The sequence below is a fragment of the Hipposideros armiger genome, unplaced genomic scaffold, assembly GCF_001890085.2.
Source record: "Hipposideros armiger isolate ML-2016 unplaced genomic scaffold, ASM189008v1 scaffold_338, whole genome shotgun sequence".
Classification (NCBI taxonomy): domain Eukaryota; kingdom Metazoa; phylum Chordata; class Mammalia; order Chiroptera; family Hipposideridae; genus Hipposideros; species Hipposideros armiger.
In genome coordinates, this window is record NW_017731688.1 from 56,028 (window position 1) to 73,600 (window position 17,573).

The 17,573-nt window shown below is 36.7% G+C and overlaps 1 protein-coding gene across 2 annotated transcripts in view; it reads right to left on the reverse strand.

Annotated features, from left to right (window-relative positions):
• The window catches only part of CERKL (CERK like autophagy regulator), a 113,637-nt gene that overhangs the window by 847 nt on the left and 95,217 nt on the right, over nucleotides 1-17,573 (reverse strand). For both annotated transcript variants that reach the window (XM_019661185.1, XM_019661184.1), the window contains 8 exons: nucleotides 15,751-15,893; nucleotides 9,849-9,923; nucleotides 8,888-9,065; nucleotides 8,747-8,806; nucleotides 8,083-8,108; nucleotides 7,880-7,988; nucleotides 5,792-5,888; nucleotides 77-255 (listed from right to left, as the gene is read on the reverse strand). In XM_019661185.1, the coding sequence (XP_019516730.1) occupies nucleotides 77-255; nucleotides 5,792-5,888; nucleotides 7,880-7,988; nucleotides 8,083-8,108; nucleotides 8,747-8,806; nucleotides 8,888-9,065; nucleotides 9,849-9,923; nucleotides 15,751-15,893 (867 nt within the window). The remainder of the gene's footprint in view (nucleotides 1-76; nucleotides 256-5,791; nucleotides 5,889-7,879; nucleotides 7,989-8,082; nucleotides 8,109-8,746; nucleotides 8,807-8,887; nucleotides 9,066-9,848; nucleotides 9,924-15,750; nucleotides 15,894-17,573) is intronic.

Here is a 17,573-nt window from a genome sequence, read left to right on the forward strand (position 1 = left end):
AGAAGGGGGCTTCCATTATACTATTAGTTTCATGTCTACTGGTGGACATGTAAGGCAGTGAAATAATGAGACTTACTTAACATGGACCTCTGATGCAGCTTCCATTAAATCGCCATCTACATTCCAAGGGAAACTCTTTTCTGAAGCAGTTTCATGCAGCTGATCCTCTTCCTCTGGATGGCGTCCACTGGTTTTATTCCTTGGGTAAACTTTTACTTCTTCAACAGTATAAGTCTCAACAAATGGAAAATTGAACTAAATAAAACAAATGCAAATAATCATGATACTTCTTTTATCCCCAGCTACTAATGCAACTTAAGGAAGTTCACTGTGCTTTCTTGCGAGTAAGTATTAACATGTATGCTGATGTTTTTATAGCTTTGAAACTTTAATTATGACCAAGGTTCCCCAATGTCCCTAAAATAAGGAACTACTTTTCTGAAGTTTTCCTAGTTCATTTAGATCTAGCAGCTGGCAAACTTGTTTTATGACAAATAGTAAATGTCTGTGAAATTATATACAATAATGATATTGTAGAATTTCCAATTAAAGACAATCTTTGACACAGCAGATTTATATAATCCACTGACTTGGTTAGTAACTTGTCAACTAGTTTAGCTGATGTAAAGCAAACTCTAAGTTTCACACTTGGAATTTAATTAGGAGGAACCTACATCTAAATTTATGAAGGTGAAAAAAATCAACCAAATATAATTTTCATCGGTGTTTGCCTGCCTCATCGCCACTTTAAAGAAGAACACAAGTTGCAAGATAATTGTGTCTGCTTACTGACTACTCTAGAATGGTGCAAAGTAAGCTTCAGGTTTCAATTTTGCTTGTTTGCATAAGGAAGCTATAGTGGAAAAATATGATACATTTTCTGAAATAACTAATTCAGCCAAATAACATTTTAGTGGAAACGCACAGCAGCTAATTACTGGTATTTCAGTTTTCAGATAAATGGTATGAGGTTTATTCCTAATATACTGAGGGTGCAAAAAAAAATGTATACACCTGACTTGTATCCTTCTTTTGTTATCGGTATATATTGAGTATTGCAATTTTAATACAGTGTTTTCCTTTCTTAAAATGTACATACTTTTTTTGGCACCCTTTGTATTACCTACATGTGTTTCCCCTTCTTCCATATATAAACCTCAATGAAGCACAGAATTTTAAAAGGTGACAGAAAAGTAATATTTTCCCAACCCCCTTATTTTATATATGTAAAAACCAAGGTCCAGCAGATTTTACAGTTCATACCATATAATACACTGGGTTACACAGTGGATTACACTGGAGTTATATGGTGGAATTAGCTGTTCTGATTATAAGGCCCTAAGCAGCTCTTGGTGAAAATGCTTAACAGTGTCTGCATTAGACTTCCCATCTCAGGTTTAAAGCCTTGGAAACATCTTCCATGTTGTGCACTGGCAAAAATTTCTACATAATTATTCACTGTATACATAATCATTCATTGTAAAAATAATGAGTTTTAAATGAGTCATTGATAACTAGCTATTACGAGTTAAATTATGTTCCCCATAACGACATCTAGAAGTCCTGACTCTTATTACCTGTGAATGTCACCTTTGGCAATCGGGCCTTTGCAGATGTAACCAAGTTAAGATGAGGTCATTCGGGTGGGCCCTAATCCAAAAAGACTGGTGTCCTTATAAGAGAGGAGGACGCCATGTGACGATAGACACACACACAGAAAGAACGCTGTGACGAAAGAGTCAGAGAACGGAGCGATATCACTGCAAGCTAAGCAATATCAATAATTGATGGCTCCCACCAGTAAGTCTCTATCTTAAATCATCAGTTTTCATGTGTTTATATCACAAAATGAAACTCCATCCATCTATGCAAATTTATTACCTCTGAAGCCACAGATATTGTTAGATGATACTTTAGGGAGCCAAAAGCTTAATATAATGTGTGAGGGTGTATCTGGAGCATGAGGAAGAGAAGTAAACAGAATTGTGCTACATATAAGTGCCATGATGGTATAAACAGAGTTAAATGAAATAATGGAAATGAGGCAAAGAGGCTCAGGATATTGGGTGAGCCCATTTGAACTGAATCTTAAAGAACACAGGAGAGTTAGCCCAGAGGAGAAGGGAAGAAGTTCTGGAGTGAAGACACAGCAGCTGTAAAGTACAGAACTATGTCATGGTAAGGCAACTACAAAAAATTTAACATATTGTAATATCGATTGCAATACTGGTATTTTGGCACATATTTTAGAGAATATATAAATCCTTGTACTTAATTTTTTTAAATAGACATAGAATGTTATAGGCTGAATTGTATCCCCTCCCCCTAAAAAAAAATTCAAATGTTGAAGTCCTAACCCCCCAGTACCTCAGAATGTAACTATATTTGCAGATAGTCTTTAAAGAGGTGATTAAGTGAAAATGAGGTCTTTCGGGTAGACCCTAAATCAATATGACTGGCGTTCTTATAAGAGGAAACTGGGACACACAGAGATACAGGGATGTGCACGCACAGAGGAAAGACCATAGGAGGACACAGCCAGAAGGTGCCATCTGCCAGCCAAGAAGAGAGGCCTCAGGAGAAAGCACACCTTATACACCTTCTTGGACTTCGAGCATTCAGAATTGTGAAAAGAATAAGTTTCTGTGTTTAAGTCACCCAGTCTGTAATATGTGTTGTGGCAGCTGTAGAAAACTAAGACTAGGACAAAAACACAGGCAGTCTGGGAGAGGAGAGCAAGAGGTGAGGCTGCAACAGGCAAAGGCCAGAATACAAAGGGCCACGTAACACATGCCATGGAAATTAGATATTATCCTGATGACAATGAGAAAGGCATTGAAGAACTGAGAAGTCAGATGCGTGGTTTAGAAAAACATCCCTTTGGAAGGAAGTGTAGAGGACAAGACCAGAGCAAAGGAAGACCACAGGGAAGCTACTGTGAGTGAGAAGGAATTAGATTTAAAGTAAGGTGAGGGAGAAATTTCAGAAACATTTAAGAGCAGAACCAACAGAACTGCTTGGTGGACAGGCTGTGAGGAATGAGGAAGAGAGAAGAACTCAGAGTAACTCCAGGATGGGTAGAGAGGTGCTTGGGAAAAAGATGGCAAGGTCAGCCATGGACACGCTGGACTTAAGATGCCAGTGAGTGGCACAACTTTCTCAGCACACAGGAGGACATAGTGGTCCTGCAGGTCAGAAGAGAAGGTAGACTCCTGGAAGCGTGCAACACTCAGAGAGTAGCTCAAACAACAGGGGGGCATGAGATTACCCGGGAGAAGGTGTCAAGAGAAGAGGGCAGCAAACAAATCCTTGGGGAAACACATTTAAGGGTTTTAAGCTCATACGCTCCATACCAAAAATACTGGTCAGAGCGAATGTAGAAATGTATAGACAGTGACAATGGAGGCCCGATATAGGATGGAGCTGAAACGACTTGAAGGGTGATTTTTACTTTCTATTTTACACAGAGATGGAGAAGGCAAGTCATGCCACAAATGATAGTTTTCAATTCATCCTACAATTGTTACTATATAGGAACATTCAGTTCAGCCTGATAAAGATGGTTCAGGGACCAGGATTATTGGTCTCCTTTGGCTGAAGTGCCACATTTTCCCTCCTGGATGCCAGAACTACTATTTAGACAATAGATTATATAATCCTACATTTACCTGCTCTTTATAATAATACATAATTTATATAAATTTACATTTTTTTTAAATGTCACCATGAAGGAACGTGACCACATACACACACACATATATATGTGTGTGTCTATAATTTTTTTTAACAAATAGTATATCAAATTAATTTTCCTTGAAAGTAGTCACCATGGGAGTCAAATCTAATTATTCTTAACTTACACCATTATGCAAAACATTTTAGAATTCACAAAAAATTACAGAGCAATAGCATGGACTTTAATTTTTGGAAAGAGTTGAGTCTATCAAAGTTAAGCCTAATGGGCCACACCACACACACACACACACACACACACACACACACATACATACACACACACACACACACACACACACATACATACATACACACACATACACACACTGGTTTCTTGCATCAAAAGAAAGACATGACTGGTAGAGTACATGGAAAAAGATTATATCTTACATAACATAATCTCATTTTTAAAAACAATTGTTTTCCTAAAGAAATAGAATTACATTCACTATGTCTTTGTCTTCATTTTACATTAAGCATCTGATACTTTTAAATTCATATTAAAAAAAGGATGTCTACAAAAATTTGTCTTAGAAATTTTTCCCTTAGGCAATTCCAAAAGAGACCTTCTATAAATAACTTTAGGGAGGGCGATGCCTCCCAAAAATAAATATACAACTTATCAGGGTATGTACATTAAGGTTAATATTAATTTAACTTCTGACTTTTTTAATAGAAAATAATTAGAAAAAAATTTATACCAAATAATGACACTGATTATCTCTGGAATATGGAATTTTGAGTGCTTTTTATACTGTTTGCCTGTTTCTATTTTGTGACAAAACAAAACAAAAAACAAACAAAAAAAACCAATCATTGAACATGTACTGGTTTTGGATTAAGAAAAATAATCAAGTTGGTTTTAATCTTTAGAAGTTCAGTACATAAAAAAAAGTTCAGTAACACCTGGAAAGGCATATCATTCCATCAAACAATCAATAAATCACTGTATTTCCCCAAACATACATAGAGTTATTACTTAGGCTCACAATCTACTTTTTATTTGCTTTTGTCTACTTTGTCTCTTTAGAGATTTATATTTAAGCAGAGTGGGACTATATCTAATTTTTATGATATAATTTCTTAAACATTTCAGTTGGTTGCTCAATACACATTGATTGCAAAAAAATGTAATCAGAAGAGAACCGAAACTTCATGAAGGCTGCGAAGGAAAGTTGAAAATCGTAAGGAGGCAAAGCTGAGAGCCTTGTAATGGCCATGTATGTAACAAGATTCAGCTGCTGCTCACTGTCTGCATTTACTCTGCCCCTCCTCCCAAGGGTTCCCTCCCAGCCACAGCTTGGCTCAATTTTATACCTAGGTGTGAGAGTTCAGGGTTTCACAACCATGCCGATGTACTTCAAGACTCACAATTTCAGAAATTCCCATAGTTCCAGGGTAAGTTTCCTATTAACTGAGTCAAAATATCTGCCAAAAGAATTTGGCTTGTGATAGTTACTGATTCTCTTTAGAACAAATCCCTTCAGTGGAAATATTTTATCTATCATCTATCTATGTTTGTCTGTCTTCCTATATCCACAAACATCACCACCCATTTTAGTTTGGAATAAAATAAATAATATCTGCATACAGGTGATGTATTTTTAAATACTTATCTGCAACTCTGTTTCAATCAATGGAGGTAGATCTGTAAATAAATAGCAGGAAAATTCTAAAGGTGCTGCCATAGAAATAATAAGGCTAAAAAATCTCAGATTTCACTATTTTTTCATTCTGAAGAAGAGCCCGAGTACATTAGCCTTAATTTACATCACACTTCAATACAACACTAAATTTTCTATTTTATCTTTGTGCAAAAACAAACAAAATAAATGTATATATCCACCAACCCAGAGCTCAAAAAAGGCCAGTCTGTATTAGTACTGGTGGATGCTTTTCAAAATTTGGAGGAAACACAGGTTGAAAAACAAAGAAAATAAAAAACAGAAGAAAATAAAGGCTTCTTATGAGGCAGGACTTCATGTCAAATCTTGCAGCATATTTCTATCCATGATTAATAGCTTTGCACATAAGTAATGAAAAGAGTTTACTATACCTGATTTTTAACACTGGCGTATCTTCTCAGGTGTTTTATAAATTCTGGTCGAGAAGTGTTTCGTGCAATTATAAGAGCCATACTGCCATTATTTAACCTGAAATTAAATATCTGTATTTGACATTAAGTTTAAGAGATTACATCAGAAATGATTCTATATCAATTCTTCTAACAAATATGCTCATTAGAAGTTTTAGACAAGATAGACAAATCATATTAAATTTACTTAAAATTCTTAAATCATATCTTGTGTGTTACTTTTAAATAACGCAGCCTTTCAAGTTGGTTTTACTAAACAATTGGCTTCCTTCTCAGCAAGCTCTTATGTTAAGGGCTTTTTATAACATAAACCATCATGTATCCTATCCATATATTGACATAATTTAAAATCCAGTACATTTACTTAAAGATTCTAAATGTGAAACATGTTTTTTTAAAGATGTGTTGTGAAATACTTAATATGTTCAAGCAGTATAACAAATTGTTCAACATATTCTAAAGTCTCAAGTTGACTTAAATATTTATTTATGGTCAAGACTAAGTGACACAGGAAACTAAATCAAAGCGGCCCTGGGATGGGTGACATAAAATGAACAACTGCCGCCACACATGTTCAGTTAAATGACCAAGCATTTTAATCTTGCATTACTGTTCAGTTCAATATAAGAGACTGCAAATTTAGTGTGTGGTTTAGTGCCCAAAAAGCCACTCACAAACGTATCAAGCTTTAGAAGGCAGTTTGCAGAAATACATGCAAATGACTTCTAGCTCAATTTCAGTGCAAATATAAAGCTAATTCCAAAAATAACATCAACAAAATAAAAAAATAAAATAAAAAGAGCTCTTTAAATCTTATGGAAGCTCAGGTTAGGGATGTAAGGGACCTTGAAGATTATCTATCATTCACTCAGTTTATGTAGAAGGAAAAAGAAGTTCCCAAGTTTAAGTGATTTGTTCAAAGGCACCCAGGGAAAAAATAACCACTGGCACCAGAGCTTTTAATTCTCAGGGTTCCATGCTCCTTTGACCTATCATGCCATTTCTCAAATGAAAATAAACAGTACCAAACTGTTCAGGGTAGTGTTTTGTGCATCCTTTATTTCTCTAAATTGCTTAATTTTTACTCATAACCATGAAAAAGCATTTTATGTTCAACTTTTCAATATTTACTATTAATTAGAACACCTTATGTGCCTGGCATAAATATAGCTTTTTCTTCTCTAACTTCGGATATTTCCTTATTTATTACCTTCATGTCAATTGCCAAGGAAAAAAATTAAGACCAATCCCTTTTGCTAGATGTTAATCATTCTGGTTAAATATTTTCCAGGGAAGTTGAAACTAATCATTAAAATAATGTTATACATTGCCAAAGTACATAAGTCATTCTTTTATTCCACCTCCAGGGAAAATCTAGATTTGACTATATTAAACAAAATTCATGATCCTTTCTTCTATGCCCTACAGGATGGGAGAGAAATATTTTCAGACCAATAATGGACATGCACTTGAAAAGAATGTGCAAAAAATGGAATATATCTGATGGATAAAACAATATATAAAATACCTTATGATATTTTACAGAAAATGTGGGCAGTAGATTCATATGCACCACTACTCACTAAGTATAACTGAAATGTTTCCTTTGATTCAAGGTATCAAATATACACACACACATGCTTTTCATGCTAAGAATATTTATGTCTGCACTAAAGTTGGAAAGCGGAGACACTCATAAGAAATTCCAGAATTAAATACAATGTTCTCAACAACTGGTAGACAAACATAAATAAAGTAAGCAAAGTAGATGTAAAATAACATAATAAAATCATGTCAGTAAAGCCCAAGAAATATTTTAGCCTCAGTGATATTAAAAAAAAATCAGTGATTGTCTGATAATTTTTCCAGTTTAACAGTTGCTTTTAACCTACTCAGATGACAAACCCCTCAAAATCCCTAATAGTATACAGTCAAGATGAGAAAACCTCTTCATAATATTCTAGCTAGCCAAGAGTTAGGAAGAGTATTTGTCAAGAAAATTTTAGTTCATAGAAAAGTATCAATGATTCAACAAAAATGCTTACTAACCTGGTATTAGGTGCCAAACCTCTAGGGGCCACTGAACACAGGCAAGGAATTGCCATAATGCTGACATTCAGAAACTGGCCCCGGATTGTCTGCCACTGATCATCACAGTCTAAAGGTAATGGAAGGAATCGGTTACTTCTCCTCACCAGAGCACAACGTCAATGGAGCCTGGCTCAGTTCTCAAGGGGTGCTTTTAGACTCACCAGATTTGGGAGATCCCTGTGCCCTCCTAAAAGGAAGAAAACAAAACAAAGAAACTAGGAAAAAAAATCACACAAAATAGCATCCATTCAGTATGAGGAAATTATAGAATCCAACATTACATATATTAACTATTTGCTTAGACAGTAAGTAAAAATACACGAACAATTCTTTTACTACATTGTATTGTATTGACTCATTTAAAGTTAGTATCATCCATGAAAAATGGTTTTCTTTTTTTTTTTTTAAGACTGGAGCACTTCCTTTGTGTGACTGTGATTAATATTTGTGTTCTACACTAGACTTGTCACTCTCATGAGTGCAGAAACTAAGGGTTTTGTTTGTTTTTTGGCTCACTGCTGTATCCAAAGTGCCTGCAGAGAGTAGGCATTCAATAAACAGCTGTTGAATGGATGGATAGATGGATGGATGGATGGATGGATGGATGGATGGATGGATGGATGGATGGAATTAAAGGTTATTCCTGAAGACAGAAACCAAATTACATGGCCTAATAGAATCTGTAAGACTCCGTGATTCTATATTCTTCACTAGTATGCTAGAAAAACAACCAAAGATCACAAGTCTAATCAATTGTTTATATCAAACTTTTTATGCTTTAAAGAAAGATAGAGGTGTATATATTACTTTGAGCTTTTTACCTACCTTTGTTGTAAATCCTGAGAACTGTTAAATGGCAAAAATGATATTTCACAGTCCTCTGGCCTAAAATATAATAAAATTTGTCATTAAGAGTCATCGACTGTGGGATATGCAATTTTTTGGTTTAAGAGAAAAAAGACTTACTCAAGTTGTGCCAGTGCCTTAATTACAGCAAAATCCCTCCGTTGGTTAGGGGACATCCATCGATGTTTTTCTGCCAGAGCCAAAGTTCTTCCACCAAAGCCAAACATGGCTGAGAAGCCAAAGCGAAGAAGCTTGCCAGTGGTGCTGAAGGTGCAGACATCGACTGGTTGTAGATGCCCTTGAATATTATATTGAATATTAGTCAACCAGTGAATGCAGTCAGGCCAATTGTCAAGATGGCAAACACAAAAGAACATATTTATTTATAGAAGATTTCAAGCTACTTTATGTCATAATGAATATCCTTGCTTTGTCTTCATCTCTCTTTACCTACAACCACTGAAATAGCCATTTATAACTTTTTCAGGTACTAGGGGGAAAAACACAATGCAGTAAATTTTGCAGCTTACTACTATTTCATATAAAGCATGGTTAAGGAAGTGAAGTTGAAGTACATGTGCAAAGTAAACTCAGATTGAACAGTTTTGCATTGCATTTATCTGAGTTTATATGCTTTCAATCAATAGGGATAATAAAAAAATCTAGTGGATGTACACTGGCTGAAAAATGTTATCTTGCACTTTTCTCTTTTAATAATATAATCCTATCCCTAGAATCGTGGTACAGTCACACAACAGTATCTGATATACTTAAATAGTATGCATGGATTTTATTGATCTGGTTATAAAGTTGTGGTCTTAAATATTACAATATTTTTTTTCTATCAAGATTATAGCAAAACTTCATTTACTGCTCTTTATAGCACCTGTATTCTGCAAAGATTGGCAGCCCAAATAGTTAAGAGTTGTCTAACTGACTGTTGGGTTTTAGTCAAACTTTTCTCTGCTTTGAGAGACAAAGACTCTGTCTTTCCTCAGGCAAGTCTGACAGAAATAAAGTAGACTTATATAAATATAAAAACTTCCTTATAACACGAGAGCTTCTTTGAAAGGATTCTTACCCAGTATAATGTGCAAAGTTGCAGTTACCACGTGAGGGATTCCATGAAGAGAATGTGCCAGTACGTTAGTAGAGCCTGCCAAATCAATTTTAAAACATGTACAATCATTGTAGTATATGTTTTAAATTAACCATTTCCTTTCCTTTATACAGGTGTCACTATGTAATGTTCAGATGAAAAATTAAAGGATGTTTATAACTTTTCATTCACAGCTTAGATGCACATCAAATGGTTACCAAATCATTATTTAATTTCTTAACAACTTAAACATTTTAGAAAATAGTTTATAGCATTTCCTTGTTCATAGCTTTTTCCACCATGAATTTCTATTTTCTACCAAAAAATACTAGCTATAGCAAAGTCTACTCCATTCAACTTTAAGAAATGGGCTTCCAACTTCTATACCAAACAAGAAGCAGCAGCAGAAGGATGTCTCTGGAACACAGAGGTAAATACGTACATAAATATTAAAATCCAAATAACTAAGAAAAAGTACAAAATCACTACAAATTACAAATGACAGGCTTTAAATATATTTAATGACTCTTAGAGTTATGCTCTCATCCAAATGGAGATTCCTCTGTATTATCTGACAAATGGTATCCTAGATAAAGAAAATATTTAATTCCATGGTATTTGCCATGGTATGAAAATCTGTATTGAGATACTATAGATTTCTGATTTTCATAATCATTAAAATAATTTAAGGGCCAGCCAAGTGGCTCATTGGTTAAGAGTTGGCTTGGGAGTGCGAGCTCTGAGCAGCAGGGCCGCTGGTTCGAATCCCACATGGGCCAAGTGACCTGGGCCCTCTACAGCTCAGATGGTGAACAACAGCTCGACCTGGAGCTGGGCTGCTGTGAGTCACTGGTGACGGCATAGGCTGCAGTGGGGCTGCAGTGGGCTGCTGTGAGCTATCGTGATTGGCTGGCAGCCAGCGAGAGCTGCCGTGAGCTGCCATTCCAATGGCTGGCAACCTATCTGCCTCAGCCTGGAAGAGTGCAATGATCACAATACCAGCATGGGACAGTGAAGCGACATCCTCCACAACTAGACTGAAGAACAAGAGAACAGCAACTTGTCTGTTCCCCTCCCCCAATTCCCCAATAAAATCTTCAAAAAAAAAAATTTAAGAGCCACATAAATGTTTCCCACCTACAGAAGAAAAGAACTCATTTTTTGTCTCAGATCTTGTGGAAAAGTCCTGCTTCCAAAGAAGAAAATATCAGCTAGCCTCTGCCATCCCTAGGAGGTAAATAGGGTTTAAAATAAAGAAGCTACAATTTTTCTTGAATTAAAGAGTATGAGAAAGACATGCAGTAACAACCGAGGGCTGTGAAAACAAGGATGTGTTGTGTACTACAGCTATCGAGGCAAAGGCTTGTCCCCTGGGTTTGTTAATCAGGAATATTCCTCTGTGGCCAAATGTTAATCTCTTCAATTTATGTCACTTTGAACTGATGCTGCTTGGGATGCTCACCTGGAGAAGCCAAAACAAGTCAGACATTATTAACCAAGGCTGTCATTAAAATAATCATCATCATTAGGAATGGACATATCTAAACGTTAGTGATTTCGAAGTCTCTAGTAATACCAATGCGAAGAAAAATCCACCTCAACCAATTGGTAAACTGGTTCCAACTGATTTTCCAAATGGCAAGTCATGCTCTGACACTTCTTCCTCAGAATATGGCTCACAGTGCAGCAGTAAGGACAATATCGGGGTGCTTATTAAGATGGTGACTCTCCAGCCCCACTCCAGACCTGACTCAAGAGTCTGCACTTTATAAGATCCTCAGGTTATGTGTATGCATAGTAACTTAGAGAGGTCCTCTTCTAGAATACATGGTCCCAGGGGTCAGCAGCATCAACATTACCTGGGACCTTGTTAAAAACTTTTGGGTTTTACCCACAAATCATGGAATCAGAATGTCTCGAAGTAAGGCTGAGGTATCCACGTTTTAGCTAATTGTCAAGGTAATTCGTGTGTGTCCCGAGGTCTGCGAACAAGTGGTCCCAAAACCTGTTACTCAGTGGATCTTTACCCAGGAGGCAAATATCTAGGATTTTTTAATAATCTCTTAACTCTCTACAGCCTGCCCATTGGCCATCTAATTGCTAATTAATCTGGAATGGGTTGGGGTTGGGAAGGGAGAAGAAACAAATCAATATATTTTGCTTCCCAGTTAGATTTATGGTAAAGGTTTTGGAGGGAGCCACATAATTAGAGTGAGATATTTAGGATTATCAATGGATTACAGTACTCCATGAAACATATTTCCTCCATGGTTAATTAGGAGAAGCCATAAAAGCATTTCTCTAGAAAAGCTATTAAAAAGCTTTGTAATGTCATGTGCGATAGAGAATGGCACATATCATGACTCAAGAAAATGATGACTGTTTATTCCGTGAGTTTGAAGTATGCTGAGCATGCGCAAGCACAAATGCTTTTAGAATGCTAGAGATAACTTCTTTTATTTTTTGTGTCTTCTCAGGCTTTGCAAATTTTTCTTAATTCCATTGAGCTTGGCAGTGATGATGGCATGACCAGAAATCAGAAAATTATGTTAGTCATCTTCCACTCTGATTAACCTGTACCTTAGTCCTTAAGAATGGTTTTTTTATACCCAGACTTAAAAGTTCATTAAGGAAAGTGGATGTAAAATTATAAAACTATAGATTGCGCTATATTTTTGCTTGGATCCTCTAAAAGATAGGGTACAATTTCCCAAAACAACATATGATCCAACTGAAAAGATGTCTACATGCCAAAAGAACATGCTGCTCACATAAATAACAACTATGTAATTTTAGCATTCTCACAAAAGCTATAAATGTTCTACCTCTAGGTAAACATTTTAATTAGCCAGAAAACTTATTTTTCTTAATTTTACCAGCAACTTGCTCACCATCACCTTCCCAGACCTGTCAAAATGTAGCAAATACAAAGTAAGGACAGAAGTAGCAGGTCATGCAAAGCATGGCTGGTGGAAGTACCAGGCAGAAACCACAGAGGCAAAAAGAAAAAAGGAAAAAAAAAATGTCCTTGGAAGTGCAAGCACTTCTGCAGAACAATTAACTTAATTAACCAGACACCATGAATATTCATAAGGCCGTTAATGTCTCCCACATCTAAACAGATAAATGTGATGTAATGACTTCCTAGTCAAGCATATCTAAAATTCTCGTGAAAACTGTACCTACACTTTGGTTCTTTGCCTGAAATATCATAGACATTAACAGTCCCTTGGCAACATTTTATTTTCTTCAAATTAATTGGAAAGCATGAATTTATTTATGTGAACTCTATAGGAATGTATGGTTTGCAGCCATCAGTATAGGGATTGAGTCGTTTTACAACTGGATTGCTTTTTTTATTTTTACGTCCTCTCAGGCTTTTTCCTCTATCCTACCCTCCTAGCCCTCTCCCCCCACCAACACACACCCTTTAATCAGAATCTCTCTGTATATAGTTCCTTAGCACCAGTTCCCATAGCAACAAACACCATTGCTAATAACCAGCAGTTCAAATATAGGCTTCTCCACATCTGATCCATTTGATCCTGACCATAATTCAGCAGCTTAGTCTGTTGGCTCAGTGTAGTAATTCACTAAGCGCTCTCCCTCTGGGTCTCACTCTCCAGGAGGCAAATGGCTTCAAAGGCAGATTGTCTTGTGTTCAGCTTGAAAACTTCCTGCCTAGCTCTTGTTCTCATTCTTTGTCAAAGCCCTGAGTAGACATAGAGTCCTGATGTTATTTTTTGTTATTTTTAAAAAATTTCTTTTAGCTGAGCCATCCTGCCACCTGTTGGCAGCTCAGCAGCAGCTCAGCTCGGGCCGGGAATCAAACCGGCCACCCTGTTGCTCAGAGCTCGCACTCTTGAGTGAGCTCTTAACCAACTGAGCCACTCAGCTGGCTAGCATCCTGATGTTAAATACACCCTGCACATAACTACTTCCTCCTATTAGATGGAATCCATAAGCGAAACTCCTGGGCGATGACCAGAGTTTTGGCAACAGGCTGTATTTTCTAAACAAAAAGTATTCAAATGACCTTTCTACATATCTACTGTGTCTAGAAAGTGCTTTAAAAATCAGAAATGTGCTTAAGAAGTACAACAATGATAACACTCAGTGGTATTCCTTTAGAAAATCTGAGTTACATATTAAGGAGATAAGTATAGCCACCTGTTTTTCTAGCTAACTATTCACTTTGTGAAATGCATCCCTTTGGGGACACCCTTCTTTCTCCTTTTGATGCCCGGCAGTTAATCAGTGACCTCAGCAGTGTAAGTACTAATGAAAAGCAACAGCGACCTCAGTACATCCACAGTGCATTATAGAGAGAGCAACTAAAATGACACCAAAAGGTCACAGTGGCTAGTCCCAAAGGCATCTTTTTTTTTTTCTTTCTGAGCTGAGGTTATTTTGTTCTGTTGTACTTGAAGAGCAGCACAGATTTTTCTCTATATGTTTTACAATTATCAAGATATACATGAACATTGCTCTCCTTTTAAATTCTTGTTTGTATGAAATTCTTTCTACTCTAAAAAGGCATTTGTGTATCATTTGCTCTTTGTTAATTAACAATACTAAATATACGGAAATCCATACTAAATAAATGTCGTCATCAAATGGATAAACTGTTGAATTTTTTTTCAACCATATGTATTTTCTATTTTCATAGGAAAGAATAACTGTTTCTGCTTTTCTTGTAGAGATAATGTGTGATGTTTTCAAAATGAAAAGAAATAATCATTTTCCTTCACTCTTGTTTGTTTAAACAATGGTTTGGGAGGAATGACTTGTGTATCCTAAACTTGCAAAAGATGTTTTCCTCTTTTCTGGATCCCCTCTTTTCTGGGTCCCAGTGTTGCTCTAGCTGCTCTCCCTGTCTCTGACCTCCAGGTTCTCCTGCCCCCTTCCCCTAATCATGAATCTTCCTAGAACAGGCTCCTAGCAGGTTGCTGTCTTGCTCTAAACCTCCCATTGTTCCCTGCCGTTTATCAGATACATTTAGATGCCTTCCTGTGACATCCAGGAGCCACAATAGTTTGAGCCTATTTTGACAACATTATCACCCAACAAATGTTCCTCTTTCTATTCCTCCACACTTCTGAGTTTTGCCTTGACATTTATTATTGGGTTGTCAGAAAAGTCATGACATATTTTTTCTATGTTTTTTGTTGCAAAAATGCGTCACGACTTTTCCGACGACCCAATATTTTTGCAGTCAAAAGAAGAACTCATTCTCATCTTTTTTTACAGGCCAAATCCTACCCAACCCATTTTTAGGCCTAATTCAAGTGTCACTTACTCTCTAACATCTTTACATTCATTCACTTAATAAACTTAATTATTGAGTGTTCACTGTGTCATGTTCTATTCTATCCTAGTTGCTGGAGATACAGCAGTCAGAATAAATCATTTTGGTGTTTTCAAGGTTACCTGTTTATACTTCAGTTATGGGGATTACCATATTTTACCTCATATGAAATTATAAGCAGTTTGACTGGAGTGCCCTGTTTTGAAATTTCATATCTGGGACTGTGTGATCATTATACCTTTAAATGGGAAGGTAGAATGCTAATAATCCCAGTTATTGATTGGTTCACTGTTCATTAAACCCTCCACCTATACCATCTAATTTAATACTACAATAAACTTTTAATGAAGTGAATATTATGTTATCTTTTATAGATTAGAAAAATGAGGCTCAAAGAAATTAAATAACTTGTCCAAGTGTCACATTTGCTAGTGGAGATGCTAAGCATGGGTCTTTCAAATTCAAAATCTGTGCATTTCACTCTTACATTACACTATCTAGGTTAGGAAGTAAAAGAGGGAAAGATAGGACTAGAAGCAGAGGTTCCTTTTAGCAAATTCACAGCCACTTCCTTGCCTGCTGGTATTACACCAAGTGGAAGCTGTGCTCGGACAGGAGTCAGGGTGCCATCCATTTCCATGCCAGCGTTCTTCTGGGCTCGAAGAAGCAAAGCGTGGGCTACTTCACTGGCAGATCCATCTCCACCAACACAGACAACGCTAGAAAGCAAGAAATGAAGTAAAAAACTCCAAAACTTCAAACCAATTGAGAATAATGAAATCTATACTTCAAAATAGTAATCTTATATATTCTATGTGCATGATTACTCACACGCACCTTCAGACATTTTAGTTTGTGCCAATGGATAAGAAGACACTAGCACTGCCCTGGTAAAGTTGACTTCAGGAATATCTACCTAGATGATACCACATAGATAAAATATTTTTAAATGGGTTAAGAAACAGTAAAACATTTGGAGATGTGAACTCACATCTGACCTGCATTTAGCTCTGTTAATATCCAAAAGCATGTTATTCTCATTTTGTTTGTGTTAACAGTCATGACCAATTCATCTCACTAACGGAAACCGAAGTCATAAAACCCTAAATTTCAATATAGCTCTGAAAAGACAGCAATAAAAATCATGTAAAATATGAAGCTTTAATTTAAGGAACTGCTAATTATCATTAGTATATGAATGTAGTAATTGCAGACTTAAACTGCTTTTCATCTCCGGGACATTATTGCTATTTGGCACTTTTAAAATTAGTGTTACTGCCCTTTGACCCTACTCAGCACTGCTAATCTTTTTTAATGCGTCATGATAAATAGACTATAGGGAGGTGGACGTGGGACTCCACAAAAGTAGTATATAAGATATTAGACATTTGTTTCACAATCAGTTGTATTTAAAAGCAGCAAAATAATCTTAAGTAGCAAAATCACCTCAATTTTCCCAAAAGGAGGAAGATTTTGTGTTATTGAAAGCAGCTGTCACAACTCAAGGTCTGCAAGGGCCTGGGAGGAATGAAAGAGTAGCTCAGTCTAAAGGAGAGGCACTTATTAGCTCCCACCCACTCCTCCGTGGGAGGCAGGCCTAGAGGAACACATCTTCTGATTTTTCTAGAGAAGCCACAGGTTCTGATTTTGGGGTGAGTCTCCTGATGTGTAAATACTAGCAACTAGCATTCTATGTATTTAAACAGTCTATGTGTCCAACAAAACAGGCCATAAGCAGCAAGGGTTACTGGTTCCCTAAGTTCAGGAAGCTCCGGAGGTTGGTGAATCCAGAGGCTGAGGGAACTTTTTCCATCAACTTCTTCCACCTTTCTCTCAATCCGTCAGCCCCTGCACCTGGCTGAGGGTTAGCCCTACGGCCGCACACATCCTGGGTGATCCAGGCCCACTCTAGCTAGACGAGACTCCAAGATATACAATATGGCCCAGGTCATTTTTGGCTAGGGGTATTATTTCATTTCTGAACTGATTCCAGGGGTTCCCATTGGGGCCACTGATTGAGAGCAAAGTGATTATATCTTCAAAGGGCCAAATTTTATGTCAAATGATACATTGGCTCTTTTCTATTAAATCCCCAGAATTCTATAAAGTAGGTATCATCTTTATAAATGGGGAAGCCAAGGTTTGATTTCAACTTTGTATGATTTTAAAGATCTCTATGAGGTTTTCAAATTTCTATGAACTTATTATAGCTTCCAGATCCAGGTCTGTCTGCCTGCTGAGGTGTGTGTGGCCGAAAAGGAACACGTGAAGTCATCCAACAAAGCATCTAACTTAGCACCAAAGGACTTGACTCTTCCACTCCATATGGCAACAACTGAGCCCTAAAATCCTGCATCCAGTTATAGCATCATGTGCACGTTAACACATTGCTAGAGTCA